Source organism: Mytilus californianus, unplaced genomic scaffold, assembly GCF_021869535.1.
Source record: "Mytilus californianus isolate M0D057914Y unplaced genomic scaffold, xbMytCali1.0.p SCAF_12, whole genome shotgun sequence".
Lineage (NCBI taxonomy): Eukaryota > Metazoa > Mollusca > Bivalvia > Mytilida > Mytilidae > Mytilus > Mytilus californianus.
The window spans coordinates 6,515,355-6,539,371 of NW_026262604.1; the positions used below are offsets into that span (position 1 = coordinate 6,515,355).

Here is a 24,017-nt window from a genome sequence, read left to right on the forward strand (position 1 = left end):
GAAATTGCGATTTTTGAAGAATGGACAATAATGTGAGATTAATTATTGAGATTTAAGGAAAACCTGCAAACATATATATATGTAGCAGATATCAGAATATGAGTTCTTATTATTGCGATCCTCACCCAGTCACATGATTCGCATTAATAATAAACTGTCGACACAGAGATATGTTTCGTCTTTGCTATTTTGATAGTGCAAATGTTGAAATAGCAATACTTTAACATGCAAGTTATGCAAATTCAAAGTCAATGAACCATGATTGAAAGTACAGGGCTAAACAAATCTCCATGTAAATGAGATGTGCCAATGCTAATACAACTGCATACCATTGACTTTTCATAAGTTGTTCCCTTTAAACAAACCTAAACACAAACATTAACTTATAAACTATGTAAAAGTTTCAAAGTCAACATGGTCAATGAACCCTGGTGAGGGTGTGGGGCTATATAATCTCCATGGAAATGAAAATTGCAAATGCAAATACATTTGTATACCAAATATCATTGACTTAACTTTAGAGGTTCATCTTTTAACTGATGCAATCACAAACTAATACCTGTAATCTAAGCAAAAGTTTTAAAGTCAATAGACCATGACCGAGAGGGCTGGGACAAATAATCTTCCTGGAAATGAGATATGCCAATGCTTATACAACAGCATACCAAATATCATTGACCTACCACTAGTGGTTCCCCATAAACTAGACCTAATCACAAACTAGTACATTGTTGATGCCGCCAATGCCAGAAACAGCAGAGTCTCGCATTTCGACTCCGTTAAGGTGAAACAAAAACCTTGCAATAATTTCTTAACTTACAGTATAATATCTGACATCTAATACATGGTCTATGATGTGTTTTTTTATCCGTCTTTTAGTATTACCCAATATTATTTGATTTCGATATTGTAATGCTGCCTATCCAGGGACAAAATTAGCCCCCAGGGAATAGTGTTACATAAGACTAAAGGGACCTATAAAGTGTTGGGGTTCAACATTTAGTTAGGTGAATAGTTGTTTATGTCCATGTCTTATGGACTTGGTAGATAGTCGTCATATTGGCAATCATACCACATCTTATTTAATATTAGTTTCTTCTGAAATGGTCATTCTCTGCTCTTTGGTCACATTGTTGTCTATGACACATTCCCTGTTTCCCTTCTCTTTTCTATTCAACAAATTAAACAACATACTGTTTGAATTTTTTACTTTTTGTTCATAAAATTGATATGTTTTAAAATTCTCTACATAAAAACTAAAAAAAATATACATAGGTACATATCTACAAGAATCTTTTTCAACAATAATCATGATAATTTTAAAGCATTTTATTACTATAAGTAGGTAATTTTTATTGATTTTTTAGACATTTCAATTATTTAATAACTGAAAAACATCCCAATTGCCCTTTTTCAACTTAAAAAATTATGACAATTTCTTCAAAAATCACGGAGCAACAAACGACAAACAAAAGTTCTTAAAAAACAAAACAACAAACAAAAAAGATGTAGACGAAAATTTAACAATGGCTACATGATTGCACTGATTTCACACACTTCAACAAGAATTGTCTTTATCATAATGAATAGAGGCAGATCTAGTAGCTTTAGTATACATGTTAGAAGGGGTATATCTCCTTCAACAGTTAGATAAAAAAAATTAACAAATTTCCATTTCACTAAAATACTTTGCCTATTTTTTTTGTTCCTTTTTAGCAAGTTTAAAGGGGGCTAAATGTATCAAACCAATTCTAGATCCAATCAATGAAAAATAACACACATGAAAATATTGATTAAATACATCTATATAACATGAGTATTTCATAGTCCATGAACATCAAATACAAGCAATATTTTAATAGGCCATTCTAAACAAATATTTCTCTAGCATTCATATTTTGATACATTTATGACAAGTACATTTATTTTTTTAAATATATAGAAGCAGTTTAAAGAATACACACGCATGAATGATAGAATTATTGAATAATTTTGCATAAAATGTGTATGGAAAAATATGAAAATGAAATTAAAGTAAAAAATAATAAAGTTCTTCATTTTTCAATTTCTAAAATCAAATTACAATACTTTAACAAAAAGAGGATACACCTGCCATGTATTAAACATATAAACTGACATAACTGTTTATAAGAAATATGCAAGTTTAACAAAACAACATTTGAATATTTCTCAACCAAAACAGACTTATTGATGCATACAATGTAAAAGTAGAAGTTTCTAAAAATACTTTGCAAATTGTGGTTTGTGCTACTTAATTGTGGGAACTAGTCCCTACAAAGTAATGGGATTAATTTATTTTTATGGGTACCAATTTTCGTGGCTTCAAGAAAACTTGCAATTTCATGGATATTGGATTTCGTGGTTTTGCAAAATATTCATTCAAAACGTCTCTCTATTAAACAGAGTAATGCATGTATACAAAGATATATATGAATATAATCCCTATCACCTTAGGCTCATCAGTTAACCCATGACCCATGACCTATGAACCAATGTTTCTCTATATCATTTCTAATATCTATTTCCTTGAAATTCTCTCAGTTGACTATACCCTGGGTAATTAATCTATAATTACTAATAAATGTCTTTCAGCCAATAAGATTCTTCTCAAATAATTTCAGTTATCAAAGCCCAATTACACAATAGCACTGAAACATGGTGGAGTTTTAAGTCAGAAGACACTAATATTCAATCAAGTCTAATTCTTCCATTTCTTGGCCATCTTGTCGACACAACCTTCTAATTATCAATCTTTTTCTTCCATCATCAATTTTGTTGCATGTATGAATCCAGATCAGCATCCAAGCTGCTTTTTGTCTTGCTCATGTAAGCTTCCAACTGGTTGTCTAGTTCCTCTTTTGATATCGGACTTCTACCATCACCTCCACGACCTCTCTGACCTCCTCTGCCACCTCTGAATCCACCACGACCTCTGTTGTTGCCACCACCTCGGGCCCTGTAAAATAAGAGGGAGGATCAAAAGATCTGATAGCAAAATAAATAACAGCCACTGTGGTTCATTCTAACCTCTCTGTTAACCAGAAACAAGGCTTAAACCCTGTGAAAACCAGAAAACTATCTACATTGAACAATTGTATTAGGGAAGTTGATTAATAATTGTAAATTGAGCATCAAATCACCTGTCTAATTCAAATAGAATTCTTCTGTCATGAAGTTGTTCTGTTAAGAAATATTTATACTCGTTAGAAGGTACCTCATAAACTATTTCACAAAAGATAAAATGCTTCGCAGGGCGCAGCTTGATACGACCGCAGAGGTCGAACCCTGAACAGTTGGGGCAAGTATGGACACAACATTCAAGCTTGATACAGCTCTGAATTTGGGTTGTGATTAAATATTTGACACAGCATAGGTTTCTGACACAGAAAGAATGTGGTCTAAGAACTTCAATTTTTTTAATTTACCTATTATGGTCCAATGTCCAAAATCAAAATACATGGTTAGATTCAGCATATCAAAGAACCCCATATATTCAATTTTTGTTGAAATCAAACAAAGTTTAATTTTGGACCCCAACTTGGACAAACTTGAAAACTGGTCCCATAATCAAAAATCTAAACACATGTTTAGATTCAGCATATCAAAGTACCCGAAGAATTCAATTTTTGTTAAAATCAAACTAAGTTTAATTTTGGACCCTTTGGACCTTAATGTAGACAAATTTAAAAAACGGGACCCTAAATTAAAAATCTAAAAACACAGTTAGATTTGGCATATCAAAGAACCCCAATAATTCAATTTTTGATGAAATCAAACAAAGTTTAATTTTGGACCCTTTTGACCTCAATATGAACCAATTTGATAGCGGGCCCACAAATAAAAAATCTAAATACATGGTAAGATTCAGCATATCAAAGAACCCCATATATTCAATTTTTGTTGAAATCAAACAAAGTTTAATTTTGGACCCCAATTTGGACCAACTTGAAAACTGGGCCAAAAATCTAAAATCTAAATACATGTTTAGATTCAGCATATCAAAGAACCCCATATATTCAATTTTTGTTGAAATCAAACAAAGTTTAATTTTGGACCCCAACTTGGACCAACTTGAAAACTGGGCCCATAATCAAAAATCTAAACACATGTTTAGATTCAGCATATCAAAGAACCCTAAGAATTCAATTTTTGTTAAAATCAAACTAAGTTTAATTTTGGACCCTTTGGACCTTAATGTAGACAAATTTAAAAAACGGGACCCAAAATTAAAAATCTAAATACACGGTTAGATTCGGCATATCAAAGAACCCCAATAATTCAATTTTTGATGAAATCAAACAAAGTTTAATTTTGGACCCTTTGGACCTCAATGTGGACCAATTTAAAAACGGGGCCCAAAATCCAAAAACTTAATACACGGTTAGATTCAGCATATTAAAGAACCCCAAGAATTCAAGAATAAAACCCCATTGAAATTGATCAAGAAATAAGCAATTTATACGAAGTATCTTCTTTTGCACAATACTGTGCAATTGAATATTTCTTGCTATTGCGCAATACTGTACAATTGACAATTTCTTGCTATTGCGCAATATTGTGCTATTGGATATTTCTTGCTATTGCGCAATACTGTTAAATTGAAGATTTCTTGCTATTGCGCAATACTGTGCAATTGAAGATTTCTTGCTATTGTGCAATACTGTGCAATTGAAAATTTCTTACTATTGCACAATACTTATTATATAATAATTTACACATCCTGTTTGGTGTGTATCTCCTACCATATCATTATTATTTGCTTTCAAATATAAATCAGAAATAACCAACTTAAAATGGAAAATTTTAAAAGAAAAAAAAAAGGAAAAAAAGAAAAAAAAAAAAAAAAAAATCCCCCCCCCAATTTTTTGAACCCCCTTATGATTCATCACCCCCAAACTCAATCCCAGCCTTCCCTTTGTGGTATGGTACCTTGCAGTACAATTTCAGAGAGATCCATACACTTGAACACAAGTTATTGTCTGGAAACTAGAAAAATGCTTATTTTTGGCCCCTTTTTGGCCCCCAATTCCTAAACGTTTCGGGCAATTACCCCCAAACTCAATTCCAGCTTTCCCTTTGTGATATGGAACCTTGTAGTACAATTTCAGAAATATCCAAACACTTACACACAAGTTATTGTCATGAAACTAGAAAGATGCTTGTTTTTTGCCCCTTTTTTGGCCCCTAATTCCTAAAATTTTGAGGCAATTACCCCCAAAATCAATTACAGCCTTCCCTTTGTGATATGGAACCTTGTGGTACAATGTCAGAGAGATCCATACACTTACACACAAGTTATTGTCTAAAAGTTACAAAAATGCTTATTTTTGGCCCCTTTTTGGCCCCTAATTCCTTGACTGTTGGTACCATAACCCCCAAAATCAATCCCAACCTTCCTTTTGTGGTATTGAACCTTATGGTGAAATTTCATGGAGATCCATTCACTTAAACTAAAGTTAGAGTGCGAAAACCAATGTGTCTTCGGACGACGCCGGACGACGACGACGACGACGACGACGACGACGACGACGCCAACGTCATACCAATATACGACCAAAAAATTTTTAATTTTTGCGGTCGTATAAAAATCTGGAACAATATGCTCTAAGATTAACATAATATTTTTAAAACATTTTACTGACTTGAAAGTCTGTTTCAAAATGATGCTAAAAACAGTTTGCTTATCCTTCGAGTAGCACTCTTTTCTCAAAACAATAAAACTCAACTCAATTAATTGTTATCTTTTAAACGATAAAGAAGCTTAAGCTAAAAAAAAATTTGTAAGGGTTCCGCGGAACCCAGTGTCTCGCCTACTTCTTCTGTTAATCGCAGGCTCAACAAAAATGAGGAAGTAAATCAATAAAAATATTCCTCTTGATACTATCTTTTGATTGTAAGAAGCATCTGTCCAAGTTTGGTAAAAATCCAGGATAGTTTATGAATCTAATAAATGTTTAAAAACTTTAACTGCAGACTGAATGTAATGTGAACTGGAAGAAAACAAATTCCTTCTAGATACTACCTTTTGATCATAAACAAGCTTCTGTCCAAGTTTGGTACAAATCCAAAATAGTATAATTAAGAAAGTTATTAAAATTATAAAAACTTTAACCACAGAGTGAATATGTTGTTTCCTGGCAGAAAATCTAAGTCCATTTAAAAGTAAAATACGGAAAAAATGGATTTATTTTTTTACAAAATTTCCTTCTAGATACTAGCTTTTGATCATAAACAAGCTTCTGTCCAAGTTTGTTACAAATCCAAAATAGCATAAGAAAGTTATTAAAATTTTAAAAACTTTAACCACAGAGTGAATATGTTGTTTCCTGGCAGAAAATCTAAGTCCATTTAAAAGTAAAATACGGAAAAAATGGATTTATTTTTTTACAAAATTTCCTTCTAGATACTAGCTTTTGATCATAAACAAGCTTCTGTCCAAGTTTGGTACAAATCCAAAATAGTATAAGAAAGTTATTAAAATTTTAAAAACTTTAACCACAGAGTGAATATTTGTGGACGCCGCCGACGACGCCGATGGAATGTAGGATCGCTATGTCTCGCTTTTTCGACTAAAGTCGAAGGCTCGACAAAAATCAAGCAACATATTCGAAATGGTAACCAAATAAAAATTCAGAGGGATGTTTAGTTTAGAGATTAGCCTTCAGCATCCTTTTCTCCTAACCTATTTTTTTCTTTTCACCGAAATTCAGTTTAATTCATAGTCTTCAAAGTTCCTGATAAGTCTAAATACACCAAAAGTAATTGATTTATTGATTATATTGGTAATTAATGCCACTTTCAGCACTCCTTGCTGTATCTTCAGGCCTGTAGCCAAGGTTTCGAGTGGTACGTACCAACTGCCCTTTGAAAACAAAATATATACGAGTTAATGTAACCGCCCTTGAAAATTCCTGGCTACCTGCCTGATCTTGGTGGCCAGTTTGTATTGGTTGAGGAAACCAGAATGCCAAACAAAATGGCATGCTGACTTCTTAATAACAACCCCCCAAGGGTGACTGGGGAATAGAAGTATGGTCACCATTGGTCTTCCTCCGACCGGCAGTAAAACCCTTGCTAAAGTGGGGCGTCCGTTTTGGCTGTGCGGGATGTACAAATTTGCAGCCACGTCCGGTCAGAATGGGGACGTTAAATCCGATGCCTCGTGTAAAGAGAGTGCCACGCTCTTTGCACGTTAAGAACCCTTGCAACAACTCTATGAGGGGTCCGTAGGTGACCTGTTGCAAGGCTAAATTTCTGTCCCTATCCAATATACCCTCATTTCCCGTGGCAGTCTAAATTTCTCCGACCTTAATCCCTTCATCTATTACAGAACCTACCTATTGTATTTATTGTTAATTTGTTCTCGTCCTGAATATGCATGAAATATTTGCCACTGGACGTTAAGCAACCAACAATCAATCAATCAATCTTAATAACAAAATGATGAATCTTTTCAATTTCGCTATTTGAATTGGGAATTATTATTTATATCATTTGTCAAAACAAAAAGACAAATATATTACTGATAAATATAATTATTTTGTTACCCTTGAACAACATTTATTATATAAATAAAAATAAGTTTATACAAAAACAAAACCACTACAAGGTGCTATTAATGTAAAAAAATATATTGATACACAGTCTAGGCAAACTACAGTTTTAAAACTTCAATCTCCAAAACATGATTACAATTTGTTTTATAGACAGTCAAGGGTCTAACTTAAATAATTTATTAGAGAAAAATAACATACATTTGTTATTGAGGGCTAAAAAATCTAAAATCTGTAATAACATATGTATGTTACATGTTTCAAAGGGCCATTATACATCCTTAATTTTGTTAAATTGTGTACTAGTTCTATTGATATTATACATTTTTTGTAATTGTCTTATGTATATTAAACTTTAGAAAGATATAACAGCCCATAGTTTGCCAATCATGCATAACATACCCATGTTATCACAGAAAAAAATATGCCTGTAATAACTAAAGGGTGTTATTACAGCTTCTCTACATCTCTTCAAAGCCTTTTCTCCTACATATATCACAATGTATTTTAATTTATTGTAATAAATAATGATAAGAGCATGTAATGAGGTTCTGCGCAAGCTTCCTAGTCATTCCCAAGTGTCTCATGTAATAAGTTAAATGCCTGTAATAACTAAGCCTTGTTATTACAGCTAAGTTATCACTTAAAAGCCTTGTCTCATTGATTTACCATGGTTGATCAAAAATGTATTAATTGAATTGGAAAATTAGTTTTCAAGGTTATGTATTAAGGTACTGCGCAATTTTCAAGAATTCCCACTGAAAATAAAAAAAATTATGGTACATTTAACTGATAACAAACATATGTTACTACAGATTAAGAGAAAGTATCCGTAATAACAGATGTATGTTATTTTTCTCTAATAACTTATTCAAGTTACACCCTTGACTGATAGAACAGGTAAAACTGAAAACTATGTATTCTTCAATGTTCTAAGTTTTGTTACTTGTTTATTTCATAGTCATATCAATATGAAGCAATGCATTAAAAATCTATATAAAAGTGAGGTTTGTGCCAAAACCACTAGCCCTTAGCCCATTACCAGTAAATATTTCAAAAGATTGAAGGTGCAATTATAAATCATGAAACCAATATTTTATTTTTCTTTCAGGACAAGATTTTAATACATATCACCATAAACTAAATGGATATAATATTTTTTATCAAACAAACAATTTATTTTTCGTAACATTCATTTTAATTTGGTGATTGATCTGATTTTGTAAATGGTAATTTTACAAGCTACTGCTCTAAATTGATAAGAGTAAAAACAAAGACATAGAAACAAATATACAAGCAGAATTTTAAAAAAAAAGGAAATTCCTTTTTCAGCACACTTAGCACTTCATACATGTCATATAAACGATAAAAAAAAATTATTCTTTAAATTGAACTAATTGTTCCCATAAACACTTGGCTGAACAAACCATATCACATAGAAATTACCTCTTTTTCCAAAAAAAAAAATAGTATCTCAAATATTTATGTACTACTTTTAGAAATAATGTGTGAAAACTTGTGACTTTTAAAACCAATTCCTGGTTACAGAATTGCCTTTCTTGCTGCGGTCAAGACAAACCCTTAAACCAGGCATTTATAAGGTTCCAAAAAAAATACCAGCTCCATTAGGACTCTAAATTACATACAAAAGTACATAAGAATCAGGTAAAAAAATCTACATGGACTAAGCAGGATAATAACAAAATAAGCAAATTTAGGTTTGGACATTGAAGAAACTAAACCATGCCCTCTTACTGTCGATTGCCTCTAAAGTTTCCTCGCTGGAAACCTCCTCTACCACGTTCCTGACCTCTAAAACCAACATAAAGATATACATACATGTTATTACATCTTATTGATTTTCAGCATAAATATATAATAGATCTGCTTGTACAATTCAGTTAACTATTTACTCAATTGGGCAACCAATATTATAAATAGGCGACTGTCTCAAATTTAAAGTTTCGTGTGGTTCTAACCAAAAGTTGGCAAAACCACAACAAAGAACAAAAAAATGCTGAAAGTTGGGTTTTTTGGAAAGTCTATTGTATACCAAAATAGTGGACTAATGGGAACTTGTGAAAAATAAAGAAGAATGTTTCTGAGGACATGAATGCCCCCGCTCAAGCTTTGCAATTTTCCAAGTTAAAAAGGGGCATAACTCTAGAAAGGTAAGTGACCTACAATCCAAATTTGAACTCTGTCTTAGTAATGTTGTTCTTAGCATTTGTACGAGTTTCACATAATTTGTATGAGGAAAACTTAAGAGTGCAGAAACGAAAAAATTTGCAATTTTCCAAGTTATAAAGAGGCATAACTCTAGAACCGCAAGTGACTCACGGCCCAAATTCAAACTCTGTTTGCAGTTTTGGTTCTTAGCATTGATTATGAGTTTAATAAAATTTGCATGAGGCAAATTTAAATTAGAGTGCAAAAATGAAAATGGGATGGACAGAAGGACAGGCGGAAAGTCGGATGGACTAACAGGCAAGGGTAACACTTAATGCCCCTGTTGCCTACAGCGGGGGCATAAAAAAATGTGTATCCACTTTCCTCTTTTGTATGTAGTCTATTTTGTTTACCAAATACAAATCTTTTATCACATTTTTTTACCTGAAACCTCCTCTGTTACCACGGAAACCCTGTGCTTGTCCTCTTCCTCCTCTGTTGCCACCTTGAAATCCTAAAAAAAAATATATAAATGATTAAATGTCAATAATACTACTTATAAACTTATAATACATGTACCACATTTACAACACAGCTCATACGGATTTTTTTTATTTTCACCTGTCCATGGTTGGAGTTCGATTGGACAAATCTTCTCTTGGTGTCCCCTAGGGTAATTTCTTTTCTTTCTTAGAATATTTGTGTATTCACTGAAAAAAGAGGCAAGCTACTGTGTTCAATGAGAGGACTGACCACAGTGAGCAGGTGGAAAATTATGAAAAATTCAAGGACAGTGCATATTTTCTAATTGAACTTGTTTACAACTTAGTAATACATATTTGGTGGATTTTACATTATCATCTTTGGAACTTATTAAATCCTACTAAATGGTACCAATTTACTGCACCAGATATGCATTTCGACAAATAGTGTCCTTTCAGTGATGTAAGAGGCAAAAAAAATTGTAAATTCAAATGTAAAACAAATGAAGAAGATCTGGTATAACCGAAAAGGACCAAAAGTATAGCCAAATCAAGTCAACAAGGAATCATAGCTATGAATTAGGAAGATGAATTCCTCCATTTCAAATGATTACATTGTTGTGATATTGTTTTTGTTACCCCCTGTAATACCTATTTGTTAGTTCTTACATGATCATTCTTTTTAATCTTCTTATTATAGACTAGCGATATTGTTTTTGTTTTTCAATTTGAGATCACCCCGCAGTTAACGTTTTTTAATAGTGGGGTTTGTGTTGCTCAGTCTTTGGTTTTCTATGTTGTGTTTTATATATACTGTTGTTTGTCCTTTGGTCTTTTTTTTTTGCCATGTCGTTGTCAGTTTATTTTTGCCTTTTTGAGATTGAATGTCCTTTTGGTATCTTTTGCCTCTCTAATTACCAGGGCCTAATCTAGGATTTTGGAGACGAAGAAGTGACTTCTCCGGAATTCCGGCGAAGAGTGACTTCTTCTTCCATCAGAGAGTAGGGAGAAGTGAAATTCCATTACCGTTTCAGTTGCATAGTGTTTTTGTGCTTATTACTAAGGAAATTTGTTTATATATGCAATAAAAAATATACTTGCAGTGTTTTTATATAATATTGTACAAAATGTATAATTTATAAATAAAAATGTTTGGACAATATTAGTTGCTATTTATTTATCAACTTGTCAACTTGAATTTAAGTTTTAATAAAATTTGTTGCTAGCCTAGTAATATTAGCATGCATTAATATCATGTGCATCTGCCTCAATTTATTTTTAAGGTCCAGAAAAATATGACTCTCAGTTTATTTGATGACTTTTAATTGACTGGGCAAATGTATTTCACCACTTGCCATAAGTTTGTAAAACATTATTCATTGAATATCCAGGACATCATGTCAGTTGTAAATTCAGATTTTCTTGAAAGATTGTAAGCCTATAGATGAAGATATGTCAATCACATGATGATTAACCGATAAAGAGCTATTTCTTATCATTCTTTTTTATAAAAGATATCTCCCTTATTAACGAATTGGTCGTGAAAAAAAACAAAGTTGTACTGCTGGTCACAAGCTGGCCATGTGTTGTATTTTTGCAATCACATTATCCATCAGCTGTCTTTCTACCTTTTATATTTCAATTTTTATTCAATGAATATAAAAAACTAGATACGCCCACAGAGGTCCAACCCTGAACAGTTGGGGCAAAAATGGACACAATATTCAAGCTTGATTCAGGTCTGAATTTGGATTGTAATTAAATATTTGACATATTATAGGTTTCTGAATAAATGTAGTCAAAGAACTTGAAATTGGTTATATGAATTGAATTTATATTCAATTAAAGATTTCCTGCTGTTGTGCAATACTTAGTAAATCTGTTGTCAGACTATAAACAAATAAAGTTCAATTAATTCTCAATGTCATATTAGAAATTTATGAGAAAAAAAAGGGAGCTTACATCAATAGATATAAACAATTCACCAAAGTTTCATGAGAATTGGTGACAGCATTTTTGAGTTATTGTCCGAAAACTGGAAAATCACCCCTTTTTTTAATGAATAAAACCCCATAACTCAGAAATGTAAAATGTAAAATTTATAAAATTCTAAAGGGAGCTTACATCAATACATACAAACAATTCACCAAAGTTTCATAAGAATTGCTGAAAGCATTTTTGAGTTTTTGTCCGAAAACTGGAAAATCCCCCCTTTTTTTATGAATAAAACCCTGTAACTCGGAAACGTAAAATCTAAAATTTATAAAAATCGAAAGTAAGCTCTTGTCAATAGATATGAACAATTCACCACAATTTCTTGCAAGTTGGTGAAAGCATTCTTGACTTATTGTCTGAAAACTGGAAAATCCCCCTTTTTTTAATGAATAAAACCCCATAACTCAGAAACGTAAAATCTAAATATTATAAAAAACGAAAGGGAGCTCACGTCAATAGATTTAAACAATTCACCAAAGTTTTATGCAAATTAGTTAAAGCATTTTTTAGTTAATGTCCGACATGTTGACGACGGACAGAAGGACGGACAGAGGTATACCATAATACGTCCCGTAAACGGGCGTATAAAAAATCATCCGTTAATTCCCATACTTAACCTACCGATCGACTCGTAATAAATATAAGTAAAACAAAATAAGCTGAGTGATTACGCAACATCCTCAGATGAAAATCATCTTAAAACTCAAACAGAAGCTCAGTTTCCCGTTTTAACAGTTTTGAGTGTTAAATCTGATGATGTTCATAGTTGCCGTTGTATTTATTTCATTTAAACGTTGACAGTATTAGTCCTTGATCGTTTCGAAAATCTCAATTTTTCCTTGTCAGTTGCCATTTTTGTTTACCTGTGCAACTTGAAAATCACAAGTTGTCTCCCTTATACCGATTTTGATAGCGATTTGACTTCGCTAAGAAGTCAGCCGGCTGGCGAGATTTAGCGACTTTGAAATTCTTTGGCGACTTCAGGGGTTAAAAAAATCCACTAGCCCGACGCCCGGGACTACACTTTTACACTTCGGGCAATTAAAACTTGTAACCGAATATGCCCGACTGACTAGTAACAAACAATTCTTGGCATTTCCAAAATAGTAAGTGGAAAATCCCCTCATCACTATTCTATCTTAGCCAATCAGATTCAATTGCGTACGTCATCCGGGATTCCAAGAATTTGAACCGATTTTGTACATGTTTTAAAAATAGAACAACTAACTCTGGGTGGACCGGTATCATGTATTGATCGCAATTCATGTACTTTCAATATCAATTTCTCAGTACAGGGGGTATTGTACATTGCTTATGCCGAGATTTTCAATTAATGGTACTTGGGTGTATGATGTAATGATCGATATTGACCTGTCTTGTCGGACAGCTGTTAATTTGAGCTTGAAACCATGCACAAATTATTTCTAAACATTTTAGTACAGCCACCACAGGAACTTTGTCAGTTTTAAAACGAAAAACGGTAGATGAAGGGGGTAATGAGGCTGAAAATTTATCCCAAAAAATGCCAAATACGACCAGGAAAAGCGGAAAAAAACATTTATAGTGTCATGGACAGAAAGATTCCCCATGGGCAAGGTCGACTGTTACTGATGATAAACAAGAGATGATGTTTTGTGAATATTGCCGTTATTTTCCCGATCTCGCTGATAAAAAGTCTGCTTTGTATGTGGGAACAACAAATATACGAATTGAACCACTGGTTTAACATGACAATATCAATGAACATGTTTTCTGTGCCCGAAAATATTTAACAACCCATAGTACAAGGGATATCCAAAAACATGTCTAGAGATCCTTGTTATAATTAATAAAACAAAAATTTATTTGATTTATTTTATCAAATACCGTGTAAAATGCCGCATTCAAAACAAGGGACACCCACTCTAAATTTGAAAGGTATACTCGGGCTAGCAGGTCAGTTTTGATGGGCTAGCAGCTCTTTCAACAGGGCTAGTAAAATCCTGCTACCAATAAGTCCTGGGCTAGTGAGCTGTAACAAATTTTTTTAACCCCTGGACTTAAATCGTCATTTCGCCAGCAAGATTTTGGCCTGCTCTTACAGAAAATAATGAACTATGTTAAGCGAAAACATATACTGTAGATTCAATATTATTCGTTGGATACCAATTTCTATTATTTTAAGTTACCTCTTCCTCTCTGCATCCCTCCTCTTCTTCCTCTATTCTCACCTCCTCCAAAACCTCCTCTCTGGACAAACCCACCACGCTGACCTCCACCTCTCTGGACAAATCCACCACGTTGACCTCTACCCCTCTGAACAAACCCACCACGCTGACCTCTATTTCCTCCACGAACCATCTGGTTGCCTGTTGGAGATCCTGGGGTACTTCCACCTCCTCCTCTTCCTCCACGACCTCTGCCTCTCATTTGACCTCTTGATCTCATCAACCTGCCTTGACCTCTTCCTCCTCTGACCATTGCTCCACCACCACGACCACCTAGGGTCAAACGAGACTTGACACTTGTGTTTCCAAATCCAAGTCTTTGCTTTAATGATTTCTGAAAATATAATAGTAACAAATTGACTATTGGACAAGTTTTCTACTAGCAACATGAGCAATTATACCAATATAAATTCATAGTCATTTTTTCAGATTCTCAAAAATAAAATCTGCTTACCACACTAGTCCTGAGACAAGGTTTAAGTAGGGACAGTATTGGAACAAGATAATTTTGGGATATATATATCATATATATATATATATCATACTGTGAAAGTACTTTTATTCATGGGTACCAATTTTCGTGGTTTGAGCAAAAGTAACAATTATAACCAGAAGTTATGACACTTATTAACCCGCGATTGAATGATCAATAGATTAACAATCATCAAAGGTGTATACAGCATGGGCCATAAACATGTCACTTAAAGAAAACAGTTACATAAAAAATATTAAATATGTACTTTGAATTGTAGAATAATTAAATCAATTTCTTATAAAGTAAAAAAGCAAGCCCAAAAAGATTTTTTTTTTATACCAGAATTATGAAATGAAATGAACACTTCATCCTCGTATATCATTACTGGAAGTCTGTCTTTCTCCCATCAAAACTAATTTTTCATGAGAATTAGAAAGGTTAATAGTGGAACAGTTTATGTTTTTTGATGATTAAATGGGTTAAATCCTGTCTGAAGTTGTTTATATATATTTCATAGTACGTTTGTTGATAGTCGATGTATTCTCTACATTATATGCCGTATCCATGTAGTCAAACCTACATGGGGATCTTTCCGTGTCATGATTTGGACAACAGTTGTTATAATTTTGTTGGACACTTAAATTCGTGGATAAAGCCATCCAAGACAACCACAAAATTGGAGCCCAACGAATAAAATTTCTTTCACAGTAGTCGCTAAGATCTATATCATGTTTACATTTGTGTATATTCACTTATCTTGTGTATTTTTAAAGCAGAAATTTTGAATACAATGTTTTTTGTGCTTATTTGAATGGACTATTTTTGTAATGTTTTTTACCACAAAAGAAACAGAATGTCCATTAATATAGTACTGGGTGGGCGGGATAGACTAAGCTGTCTACCCAATAGGGGGGAATCAGAATTGACTATCCACTTCATACAATAGGAAAGATTCACATTCAACACTATATGGTCGGCAGGGATAGACAATCCAGAATTTTGGCACCAATCTGTGGACTGTTAAAAAAAGCAAAATTTACTTGACTGTGTCTTGTTGAAAACCATTAGCCGATTTAAAATTTAACAAACCAATGAAAAATGTGTAATGCATTGCAACTTTATTGTTTTTTAATGTGCCCCCTGTTTGCTTGTACTGTCTGGAAGGTGTACATTTTTGGTGGGTGGTAAAGACTTTAATGAAAATAAACACAAATTGAAAATAAAAGTGTTTGTGAGAACTAAAAGAGTCAAGATTGCCTTTAGGAAATATTTTGAAATGGAGTTATCTCCCATTGCTTATAATTGTTGGAAGAATATTATAAATAGATAGATACTTTTTTTCTCAATTCTGCAACTTGTGAATTTCAGTGGCTTGCATTGACATGGGTATGGATAAAATCTATTAATGTTAACCTCACAATAAACATTGCTATATTTAAACTCACAAAAAAAAAACAGTAGAGAAAATGACAAATACATTGCAGCCCAATAGTCAGTTACATTGGGGATTTCACTGCATTTTGTGCAATTTCTTATCCCAAAATTATCAAATATTAAAAAGTTTTCTTACCTTTTTGATTTTCAATGCTGCCTGTACACTTGGCCTGTTTGCCATCTGCATGGCAAGTCTCTTGTTGGCGGCTGTTGCCTGGTGCTGGGCTGCCATCTTGGCCCGGATGTTTGACACGCTGGCTTGCTGGGCTGGTTGCCTCACTGTGGCTTGAATCGTGGAAAATCTTTGGTTGGACGAAGGAAAGAAATGTTATTTATAGTTATGCTGCCATTTTTTGTACATAGGTGCGGCTGATTTTTGTCATGCAACTTCTGAATGAGGGAAATGTTTGAAGACATTGAAGTTTTAAAGCAGAAACCTCGAATCTACACAAGAAAACAAACTTATCAACACAAGAAAACAAATTGAAGAAAAGAAAAAAGATATTCAACTGCAATGGTCGGGCAAAAAAATCAATACAAAATATAAAATAGACAAAATAATTACCAATAAAAAATTAAGGATAAACTTAGGTAATCTAAAAGGGTAAGCAGTCCATGTCATATATATAGCTATAGGTGACTCATGATGCGAAGAGGTAGACAAATCATTCAAAACCTTTGGAAAAAGCCAGAGAAGACTTGTTAATTTTATGGTTAATAAATAAATTAATGAATAGAAACCAATTGGCGAAGTGGAAAAATATGTGACAGAATCTACCAATACCATGTTCATTTTATCCATTGAAAAATTGCAAATCGCTACAATAGTACAATACCAAAACAGGCATCAGCGAAAACAACTGTTTTTTTCCATATTGAAATATTACCAAATTTTTTCTATAATAATCACGTCATAATTTCCAAAAAGTTAAGGAACACCATATTTTTGAACGATCAGTACAAGTAACGTTTGCTTCCTGTTAGTCCTGTGTCGGACAGATTAAAACTGCATGAATGAGGAATCAATAGACAGATTTTTCTAAGATATTTGAAAATAGATGTGCAAAATGAAATTACCAGTAAGAAATACCTGACAACACTTGAACTGAAATTGGAAATAATATGCAAAATAATGAAGAGAGCAGTTTTCAAGATCCAAGAAGGCACTGTTTGGCATTGAGTTCTTTGAACAGATATCAGCATACATGTACATTCTACTCAATATCATCACCAGGCAGAAAAGGTAATGTAACACAAAACATATCACCAGACATTATTTTGAGACACAAAACTCATCACCAGACAACGTCATGTGACACAAAACTCATTACCAGACAACATCATGTGACATAAAAACTCATCACCAGACAAAGTCATGTGACACAAAACTCATCACCAGATATGATCTCGAGACACAAAACTCATCACCAGATATGATCTTGAGACAAAAACTCATCACCAGACGTCATGTGACACAAAACTCATCACCGGACAACATCATGTTATACAAAACTCATCACACGACAACATCATGTGATACAAAACTCATCAACAGACAATGTCATGTGACACAAAACTCATCACCAGAAATAATCTTGAAACACAAAACTAGTTTAATACTAGTTACCAGAGGTGATCTTGAGATAGAACATATGCATGTGCATTATCAGATATATATGGTTAAATGAGCCAGAAGGCAAGTGATAGAACATTAACAGCATTGCCATCAGTTCTGAACATGATATACAGAAATCATTTGAAAGGGGTCATGTGATCATGGTGATAGCAGAAATCATGTGACCATGGTTACAGAAATAAACTGCTTCGCTGAGCGCAGCTAGATACGCCCGCAGAGGTCCAACCCTGAACAGGGGCAAAAATGGACACAATATTCAAGCTTGATTCAGGTCTGAATTTGGATTGTAATTAAATATTAGACATATTATAGGTTTCTGAATAAATGTAGTCAAAGAACTTGAAATTGGTTATCTGAATTGAATTTATATTCAATTAAAGATTTCTTGCTGTTGTGCAATACTTAGTAAATCTGTTGTCGGACTATAAACAAATAAAGTTCATTTAATTCCCAATGTCATATTAGAAATTTATGAAAATAAAAAGGGAGCTTACATCAATAGATATAAACAATTCACCAAAGTTTCATGAGAATTGGTGACAGCATTTTTGAGTTATTGTCCGAAAACTGGAAAATCACCCCTTTTTTTAATGAATAAAACCCCATAACTCAGAAATGTAAAATGTAAAATTTATAAAATTCTAAAGGGAGCTTACATCAATACATACAAACAATTCACCAAAGTTTCATAAGAATTGCTGAAAGCATTTTTGAGTTTTTGTCCAAAAACTGGAAAATCCCCCTTTTTTTATGAATAAAACCCTGTAACTCGGAAACGTAAAATCTAAAATTTATAAAAATCAAAAGGGAGCTCATGTCAATAGATATAAACAATTCACTACAATTTCTTGCAAGTTGGTGAAAGCATTCTTGACTTATTGTCCGAAAACTGGAAAATCCCCCTTTTTTTAATGAATAAAACCCCACAACTCGGAAACGTAAAATCTAAATTTTATAAAAAACGAAAGGGAGCTCATGTCAATAGATATTAACAATTCACCAAAGTTTTATACTAATTGGTCAAAGCATTTTTGAGTTAATGTCCGACATGTTGACGACGGACAGACGGACGGACAGACGGACGGACAATGGTATACCATAATACGTCCCGTAAACGGGCGTATAAAAAGGAACTTCAATGACCATCAACAGAGAAGTAATGGGATAGAATTGAAATAACTCCTCCTGATCATAAGTGATAGTCATGATAGTATCATACTACAGGTACAAATGTATGAAAGAAAATCTAAGTGACCATTACATGAGAATAAATGTTCCAATTGTAGAAAAATATCAGCAAATAGATGTCCTCACATTAAGTAAGCTTAAAAAGTTATTTCCCCATCTGATATATATATGCATTTTCAGAGCCTGTTTAATAATTTTCAATTAAAAATCAAATTTTTGAATACTTAAAAAATAATTTCTCTATACCATTACATCTCGTCTAAAAATACAGTCAGCTTTGCAAGAGGTCATTGAGGGGTTTTTATTCATAGACTTAGTATAATAAAATGATTTATGAACTAACAGTTTTCATGATTATAGCAAAAAATTTTTTTTAAATTATTGGTCAGGCCATTCCCCCCAAAAAAATATGTCTGTTTACGGTTACCCAACCGACCCTACTTTTGAGCGACGACCCACAAAAAATAAAATAAAATGGAAATACCGACCTACCTACCCCATTTTTTTAAAGTATGTAACCTTAAACAGACATATATTTTTTTTTTGCCTCATGTGGTTTTTCACATTTCATCCTTAACTAAGTATATGTTTTGTTAAATCCTAATTCTGTAATTTCACAACTCATTCAAAGACCTGATGTACGGAGTTATATATGTTGTGGTTTACAAATTTCTATATAAACTGACCACCTTATGAGTAGAATTTAAGAAACAGTCCTGTTTCTGTTTTTTATTCATTACACAAGTTTCAAATAGGAAATCAGAAATGTTAAAGATTACATCTTTTATTTTTGGTATTCACTTTTAACCAAACAAAAAACATGCAAGAAAATTTGAAGCTTTTCAAATCTAGAAATTTTCAAGCCTTGTACATGCATGCATAGTAAAGTTAAGTCATGTAAGTATAGCATCTGGATTTTTGTCATTTTGCTATCAAATGCCATGAATGGCACTGCTTTGTGCATGTAATTAGCTCTTGCTTAGTCTTATTGCAACTTTTTCTGTTTTGCCACTTTCTTTGTCAAATTTAAGCCTCTTTGACTCTTAGTTATTGTCCTTTTTCACCTGATGCCAACAGGTTTGGACTAGTTACTTAACCATACATGTAAAACATGTAAAATGATAGACTAGCATGCAAACATGCAATCAGACTCATTTGTCCTGTTAAGTGGCAAAATCATGCTTTATGCCTTTTTGCACGTTTGAGCAGTGGCACTTTTTCAATATGGCATGCATAACTTGTTACTGTCTTTGTCTTTTTTAATGGCCGTTATAAAAGACATTTGGCCTCAGAGAAGACTTGTGGCCTTTAGAAATGACCCTTGGCCATTAGCTATAGAGAAGTGACAGATAGAGAGAAAAAAATCTCTCTAAATTTCTTTCCTTCCAACTTTTCCAGGCATTCTCTGCCAGGAACATCCTCCTCCTTCTCCTCACCTATCATTCAAAGACATCTTAGTTGTACTCTTCAGAACAATCTTAGCTGGAACCGCCATCTTTCTTAAATTATCTGAATAATCTGTTAAGGAAACTTTAAATGTCTAAAAGTAAAACATAATTATAGTAGTTTCAGAAGAGGAGGATTTTGAAAAAACTACTTTTGGTCATATTTGACAAATTTTCTGAAATAGTCATTCTTTGATTTTTTTTATTTTTACAGTTTCAGCTTTTTCTTCAATAAACCTAGATTTTTCCCATGCATGTAGACTGACACTTCCCCTTTTTTAATTTCTAATAATTATAGATTATTGAGGGTTTTTCAAACGAGAGGGTGTTTCCTAGCTACAATCTCATCGAAGGGCCATAGCCCCAAGATGAGATGTGGCCGAGAAACATCCTCGAGTTTGAAAGACCATTGATAATCTGTTTATCGCTATTTTGCCTATGACATCGTTAATTTTTACACTGACAACGGCACATGTGCTCTTAGTTTCTGACGATAATTTTCTATCTCAAGCGAGTAGCATGATATGAAAAATTATCACAAAAAAAGATCAAAGGAAAAATACACAAAATAGCGATTATTGTCCATATGTGTGTTTTCAGGTTTCTATGGACCCCATGGACCTGAGTCATAAACATGATAAAACCTTACTCAATACTCGGAGTACAAAATTTGTGAACGAAACACCAAATCCAATAGTTTGATTGGTTGATTTTTTAGTCTGAGTACTATAATCATGCTCAAAAGTTTTATGACCGCAAAGCCTACGCTCATCTGTCATAACACTACTCAGTACTCAGGAGTATAAAATTTGTGCTGGAAACACCGAATCCAGTTTTTTAATTGGTTGATTTCTGAGTCTGAGTATATTAATTATACTTAAAAGTTTTATGACCCCAAGCCCAAGTCAATTAGGGCAGTTCCATCATAAAAATGACAATACAATATCTTGTTTCAATTTAAACCATGTTATTTAAAGTTATCGATCTCTTTAACCTGTTTTCGGGTAATCAGTGTACCCAGAGAGTAATTTAATCATAATCATGATAATGGGGCCGGAGTTAGAGATACATCTTCACTCAAAAGAATTAAAATACAAAGGTATAAAAGTGGACTTTTCACTAATTGTTTACTTCTATAATACTTTTAATAGCTTTGTTGTCTAAGGCTTCAGAGCAAATGCAAATGCGATTTCCGTTAAAATTAATTTTTCCAAGAGGGATAACTTGTTAAAAATATTTAATCAGCATTTATTTACCAGTCTGTGCCAAAAACTTTTCAAAGCACTAGCTCATAGGGCTAGTTGAATAAAAAAAATTACTAGCCCGAATTGATGTTTACTAGACCTGAAAAATTTTGTGTCACTGGTGAGCATCACGAAGTGATCCGAACCTTCTAGGAGGGTTTGGGGGCATGCCCCCCCCCAAGAAAATTTTGGAAAATTAGATGTAAAATCCTGCATTCTGAGGTTACATTTTTGTATCTGTAAGTGAATATAACTTATAAAAAATTGTTGTTTTTTTCTCCAGGTCAAATGTAAAATTCTCATTTTCTCCAATAAAAAATTAGAATAGTTCTTTTGCAAAAAAAAAAAAAATCTTTTTTCCATAAACTCGTACCATTTCAAGTAAAAAGACATTTTAAGCACTAGTAAATTATTAATTAACTTAGGGATTGTTACTTTTTTGGGGAAAAATTCCCTCATTGTCATTGATGGATGATCCCAACCAGTTTAAAATTATTCCTAATATTCTTTCATATTTTTGTTAGTCTTAACAAGGATTCTTAAATGTCAAAGTTTAGTTAATTCTCTGGCACTTCTTTTTGATCTGGAAGGGGCCTTCATTTCTGTATTCTTTATTTTTTATGTTATTTTTCTCAATTCTTTATGTTTTGTCAATTTTTTTTCTAAACAAATATTCTTTATGTTTTTTTGCCCATTATTCTCTATTCTATAAACCCCTATCAACACCCTCTTTATTGTCACTTTCGCCGTTAATTTTGACTTTTGTTTAAAATAATAAAATGCCTAGATTGTTTTCTGCATAGGTTTTTTAAACTCGAAACTTCTCCGGTTATTCATCATGTTCATGAAGGCATTTTCAACTTTTCAATGTTTTACCTGGGATAGCCCCTGTTTCCATTTCAGAAACGAATGAGATCGAATCCTTGATTGTTTGTTTACATTGAGTGGTATTTATAGATTGTGTTTATTGCAAGCACATGGTCGAGCCTTGTTCTCGATTACGTTGGTGATTGGGTATATCGCGTTGACGACTGGTTCCCTTTGATAAGAAGGGGGAACAACCGTATATAATTAAATAGGGATACCAGTTAAAGGAAGAAAACAAGGTCGGCAACAAATTTGTAACTTGTTTTTCATAGATTCAATAAAATACCGGCTACAATTTCAAAAACAATTTCAGATGTTCACAAGACCGGTCAGCAAACACCAGTGCTTCTGCACAAGTCCGATGAGATTTTTACTAGACAGGGGCTTCGGGCTACCGCCTAACGTCGCAGACTGATTTACGCTAATTTGTGCTGATATAAAACTATGATATAATTTTCATATCATTCTGGCAAGAATTGTACACCTGAGAGCACTAAAGATGTAATTTTCCATATAATTCATGTTTTCGAGGGGCATAACTCTTTGAAAAATAATTGATCTACACTGATTTTCATACTCGTCCCAGACATAATTTGCTGATTATATAAACCTATGTTGCAAGTTTCATAAAAAATAATGAAAAATCTGACATGAATTGTCAATTGTACACGCGAGACCTCTAACAAGTACAGACAGACACCTGGTATTTCTATGTCCCCCGCAACGGGTTCATGGGGACAATAATTCATTGGGATTATGCTCCTTTTAACAAGTGGGATGAGGTCTGTGGGGAGTTGTCCGGCAGAGGTCTTTCTGTTTATTACGGCAATTTTTTGCCAGTGTTATAATGAGTATGATGGCCATGAGTGTATTTCTCCTGGGGTTCTCGACCTCGAGCAATCAATTGGATGGGGTTATAATCCTTTGGGGAGAAAAGGGAGATCGTAAGTCCCATCGACATCGTAAATTATTTGATAGGGTGACAACCTTTGCCATAGGAGTCGGCTTATTTTTCAGTCATGGTCAACTTATAAATCTGTAAAACCTGCACCAAAATATAAATTGTAAGATAAGGATACATAAATGTTTGTTGAAATCTGTTAAAGTTTCGAATCGACTTCGATGAAGTTAGATGATGTTTTTCTGATTCTGCAAAACATAAAACGTCAACAAACCGATACCGGAAGTTCATAAAATTGTTACAACTATTCGGGTCCAAATAATAATAAAAAATAAAATGTGAAATTGTCTTATTCTAGTACTGAATTCTAATTTTAATAGTTTTTTTAAACAGAAAAATA

The 24,017-nt window shown here is 33.2% G+C and overlaps 3 protein-coding genes across 5 annotated transcripts in view; 2 read left to right on the forward strand and 1 right to left on the reverse strand.

Annotated features, from left to right (window-relative positions):
• LOC127721268 (zinc finger protein 227-like) overlaps positions 1 to 24,017 on the forward strand; it is a 171,121-nt gene that overhangs the window by 137,804 nt on the left and 9,300 nt on the right. The gene's annotated exons all lie outside the window — the stretch shown is intronic.
• LOC127721256 (centrosomal protein of 78 kDa-like) overlaps positions 1 to 24,017 on the forward strand; it is a 137,417-nt gene that overhangs the window by 93,572 nt on the left and 19,828 nt on the right. The gene's annotated exons all lie outside the window — the stretch shown is intronic.
• Positions 1,192 to 23,904, reverse strand: LOC127721279 (chromatin target of PRMT1 protein-like). 2 transcript variants are annotated; one of them, XM_052227962.1, is made up of 7 exons: positions 23,796 to 23,904; positions 20,597 to 20,669; positions 16,473 to 16,638; positions 14,389 to 14,761; positions 10,188 to 10,257; positions 9,330 to 9,386; positions 1,192 to 2,977 (listed from the first exon to the last, which is right to left on the reverse strand). In XM_052227962.1, exons 2-7 carry the CDS (start codon positions 20,653 to 20,655, stop codon positions 2,788 to 2,790), a joined length of 915 nt encoding a protein of 304 aa, XP_052083922.1. In that variant the 5' UTR covers positions 20,656 to 20,669; positions 23,796 to 23,904; the 3' UTR covers positions 1,192 to 2,787. The 2 variants fall into 2 exon arrangements, with proteins under 2 accessions (XP_052083922.1, XP_052083923.1); XM_052227963.1 differs by lacking the exon at positions 9,330 to 9,386.